We start from the raw sequence: 4,998 nt of genomic DNA, 5'->3' as shown, positions 1-4,998 counted from the left end.
CAAGTGGACTTAACCCGCGCGCAAACCCTAATCTGATCCACCCTAATTAAGGGCAAAACAGTCTTGAAACGTAAAAAAAAATGGCCAAAATTTGTGTTTTTTAGATGGGTGACCAAATATTGAGTTTTACTCTTCAAAATAACTATCTCAAAATGAAACTCTAATTGTTTATGTTGGTCCATTAATGATAAAATGTGTAAATATATGTAAATTGTAATGGTGATAGTTAGTGATATATATGGGTCCATTAATGAGCTTGAATTTCATAGCGTCCAATCCATTTGCTTGACAACTTTCCGAACATGAGCTTGAACCTTGACTGGTAAACACTACAAGAAAATTGAGTATACATGACACTGCATACATGACGCTTTTTATTAAAAAGCGTCATGTATGAGCGCTTTTTTTGAATACATGACGTTTTCCAAAAAAAACGTCATGTATGCAGTGTCATGTATTCAATACATGACGCTCGGCTGACACTTTTTGAAAAAACGTCATGTATGAGCGTCATTTATTTATAGTATAGATGACACTCATTACAAAGCGTCATATATGTGCGTTAATTTAAATGCAATACATGACAATTAATTAAATTGTCATGTATGTTGTTGAACAAACTGTCATTAATTTTATTTTTCTTGACATTTTGTATAAAATGTGAAGTATATTTAAAACAAGCGTCATGTATGTGTGTTGAATTAATTGCTACACATGACATTTATGCATATTGTCGTGTATATTAATATAAAATCGTCATATTTTTTTTAAAGACACCAAATTTTTTAATTAAAAAACTAAAATAAAGGCAATTATTTTATATAAAAGAAATGCAGTACATAATACTAGTTGATTTAAATGCAATACAAGACAATTAATCAATCTTTTTTCTATTTCATCTCTTGCTCTAAATCATCTTCAGAAATTATAAAAGGTCGATGATATTTTTTTGAAAAGAAAAAGGTCAATAATATTGATTGTGAACTAAAAAATTTGTAATAACTTTTATTAATCATTTAAATATTTAATAATTATGAATTTATTTATTACATATAAAAAAATAAGAAGATTTTTTATTTTATAATAATTATTATTTAAGCATTATTTAAATAATAATTAAAAATAAATTTCGTAAACATTTTTAAAATAAAATTTTTAAATATGAAATAATTTATAATAAAAATAATTCAATTCAAGAATGATTCACTCCCACGGTCCCACCCATTAAACCCTAAGTACGTCCCCCTTCCCCCCTCCTTTCAAACCCGCTCACTCTGGCTTCTGCTCAAAATCGTCGCCTCTCTCCCTTAGCCGCGGTCTCTCTTCCTCGGACGTCGTCCCACTCCCTCAAACCGACGTCCCTCTCACGCCGCCTTCACCACGCCGCCGTCCACAGTTCTGTCACCGCTACGGTCATCCCCTGCACGGCATAGCCATCATCCTCCGTTGAATCACCGCGCCGCCGCTGCCTTCCTCTGCCTCACTGGGAAGAGGATCGCTGCCTCCGCCGGGGAGAGGACCCCTTCCTCCTCAGGCTGCCAGGCTCGCCACACCTCGCCCTAAATCTGTCGATCGTGAGAAGGTTCTCTCTCCCTCTCCTCTATCTCCATCTCTACATTCTTTTGATTTTGATTCTAATGTTTTCAATTTATGAGTTTTCTATCTAGGGTTTCTTGGTTGAAATGTTGATTGGTTATTTTTGCGAGCAATTATTTTTGTGATTTCCTAGCAATGCCTGTCTAAGAAAGTTGCTGCAATTCTCGAGCTAAATGACAACCTTGAAAAGAAGCTTCGTGTATTTGAAGCAGCTCCGCTGCAATTCTGATGTATAATCGCACTGTTGCAAGCATTGGTTTGAATTTAATCGATTAGCTTATTTGCATGGTAGAAGTAAAGCATGAGTACTGGTGTAGAAAATCTGCTTGTTTTTCTTTGGATATATATATTGATTGTTTTTCTTAGTTTGTTTGCTGGTGTAGAAAATCTGCTTCGGATTTGGAAATTCTAGTCATTTATCTTGCACATTATGAATATTGTTGTAACCTCCAAAATATGTTTCCTGCAATAAGCCAAGAGTGAGGCCATTTTCCAAGGATCATATCATATGAGGGGAATTGATGTTCAGTCGTTTAAATTACTTGTCGAATATCACTCACTGCATAGTCGTTCTTATAGTTATCCCCCGTATCCTTGGAGAACATCAAGACGAAGAAATTTGTTCTGGTACACGGTGAAGGATTTGGAGCTTGGTGTTGGTACAAAAGCATTGCTCTACTCGAGGAATCTGGACTAGTTCCGGTTGCCTTGGATCTAACAGGCTCTGGCATTGATCTAACGGACACAAACACGGTCACCACCCTCGCAGACTACTCAAAACCGTTGATTGATTACCTACAGAAATTACCAGATGACGAAAAGGTAAGGAACACCCGAGCTACAGCAATACCTTTTTCGTGCATTTTGACAGGTGCATTACATCTTGTGCAGGTGATCCTGATTGGTCATAGTAGTGGAGGTGCTTGCATTTCTTACGCGTTAGAGCTTCTCCCAGAGAAAATCTCCAAGGCCGTCTACGTGTGTGCTACAATGGTGTCTAATGGGCAGAAACCCTTCGATGCTTTTGCTCAAGAGGTGACTTCTTACACTTGAAGAAGCTAGGATGTAGAGCCATGATCTTTAGGTGATGTGAATATTTAAATCTGCATCAATATGTATTTTCTTGCAGCTTGGTTCAGAAGAGCTATTTTCGCCCGAATCAAAGTCTCTGATTTATGGCAACGGTAGGGACAAGCCCCCAACGGGATTCGTGTTTGAGAAGCAGCATATGCATGGACTATACTTCAACCAATCTCCTTCCAAGGTAGCTGCTCAATTTAACAGCTACTCATAGTTTTAGATTGATATTGAGTTATGTATCTTTTGAAATATAGAGAGCCGTCTTCACCTTTCTTTGATCACCAAGAGTCATTAGTGTCTCCATATATTGCTCTATTTATTCCTTCTTTATCATTGATCAACAGAGTTCTCTCTCTTTCTCTCACACATACACTTTGATATAAGTTGCATTGCATAGAGATAAAGAGAATCTTGGTAAGCTAAGAGCAAGTGTGTGGTGCAATGCAGGACGTGGCTCTAGCTATGGTGTCCATGAGACCAGTCCCTCTTGGTCCGATGATGGAGGCACTGTCCTTATCTGACAAATACGGAGCCGGAAAGTAAAGCATGAGTACTGTTTTTCATCTTCTTCTATAGCGCTAATGTTTGTATTTTCAAACAGGAAATCTGCTTATTACTTAATATTACCTTCTTATAGTTATAGGTAGATTGATTCATTAAAAATTGCAATTCTTAGTTCGATTGTTCAAATATTTAGGTTGGTTGGGGCTGATTATGAGTTTTGATCCTTTGATAATGTTGGGATTCTAGTCAGATATCCAAGCTGCAGATGAAGATTATGATTTGCAATCCAGTGAATAATTTGTAAGTTTCAACTCCCAATATTGGTTATCTTGGATATTTTTAGCTATATCATCAAGCTTTATAGGAAGATATTTGCATTAGATATTATGCAATTTTCAGGCATTTTATTTTCTAGCACTAAATCCCCTTTGTTTATGTTTCTTCCAATTGTTTTGTTCCATCAAATATAATGTTTTATTTTTCCTGCCATTGGTTTGTCAAAGTTAACCATTAATTACTTGTTTTATACCATTTATTGGTTCCTTCCAAACCATTTTGGAACAACTTATTCAAAGAGCATATTCCAGATCGAAGTGACATTGGCTTATATTTCTTTCCCGGAGTTGTAGAGAGGTGTGCCTTTATTTAGAGTTGGACTTGTTATTTTTTTTTTTAACTGTTGTTGTAGTTTCTAGATGTCAACTTATTGTTTCACTTATTGGCAGCCCGAAGGAGTATTATTTCTTCCTGGTAGATCAAATAATTTCGACGAACTATGCATTGAGGAAGCAGATTGCAGATGTTGACCTATTGGTTTTTAGTTCCAAACTTCTACATGCCAATTGTCAATGTGAGTTCATTATTCCTCATGTAGTCATTATTCTTTTATAGAAATGTTGATTTATGTGCATCTAATTAATCTCATCATTAGTTTTATATTGTATCTTACGGGGTTAGTTGAAAACATACATAAAACGGATGCAACTTCAGCACTAAAACTGGTACTTTGTCTTGTTACCAATCTAGTAATTGATAGGGAGTATTAGAATCCTTAGTTGGTTGAGTTCTCTCTGATTTGATGGATGCATGCCAAATCGTACAATTTGTAGATGATGAGGATCTTTTATCTTATGAACACCATTATCATTTTCTTGATTTAAGTAAGAGACCATCACTTATAGTCTTGTGTGGTTAATTTAGATAATTGATGTCAAATCTTATTATGTTTGTTTCATTTTCTACTGAGTTTTCATAAGAAGCATTTATGTTTCAGGTTGGTCTAAAAATTATTTCTTATGGGGAGTATTTCATCGTCTGAAACCAAATATCACAATATGCTCAGACAAATACAGTTTTGGATTCGATAGTGCAACCATTAGATGGCCTGAATCACGAGCAGAGTCGGGTGCACGACAGTAACAAAGTTGACATGGAGACTTGTAGGTTTTTTTTATGGATATTGGAGATGTTGTAAAGTAATGGATCTTATTTTTGGATTATGGATGGTTGATTATTATCAAATGATTAAATGATATCTACAATGTGTAAATTTATTTTTTATACGATTTACTGATATTTATATATTTAAAATAGGAAAAAATAAATAAAATTGGAAAGAATATGATTATAAATTATGGAAGAACATAGATGACAGTTCTTTAACCGTCATTGTATTTAAATATGATGAATTTTTGCTCAAAGGTGACGGTTGAAAAGTGTCAAGTATATATATATAAATGTCATGAAAGCCTACATACATGACGGTTATAAAGAGTCAAATATAATACCAAGAATCGTCATGTATTTAAATTTTCTTGA

The 4,998-nt window shown here is 34.9% G+C and overlaps 1 protein-coding gene across 1 annotated transcript; it reads left to right on the top strand.

Annotated features, from left to right (window-relative positions):
- Positions 1-1,769: 1,769 nt before the first annotated feature.
- Positions 1,770-4,738, top strand: LOC131005966 (putative methylesterase 12, chloroplastic). The gene is made up of 9 exons (XM_057933101.1): positions 1,770-1,826; positions 2,176-2,418; positions 2,488-2,631; positions 2,726-2,860; positions 3,124-3,212; positions 3,375-3,480; positions 3,768-3,813; positions 3,906-4,030; positions 4,454-4,738. Exons 1-6 carry the CDS (start codon positions 1,770-1,772, stop codon positions 3,424-3,426), a joined length of 720 nt encoding a protein of 239 aa, XP_057789084.1. The 3' UTR covers positions 3,427-3,480; positions 3,768-3,813; positions 3,906-4,030; positions 4,454-4,738.
- The last annotated feature ends 260 nt before the right edge of the window (positions 4,739-4,998 follow it).

The sequence above is a fragment of the Salvia miltiorrhiza genome, chromosome 1, assembly GCF_028751815.1.
Source record: "Salvia miltiorrhiza cultivar Shanhuang (shh) chromosome 1, IMPLAD_Smil_shh, whole genome shotgun sequence".
NCBI lineage: Eukaryota > Viridiplantae > Streptophyta > Magnoliopsida > Lamiales > Lamiaceae > Salvia > Salvia miltiorrhiza.
Note: the sequence above shows the minus strand (reverse complement) of the source record. Positions and strands in the feature narration are given on the sequence as shown.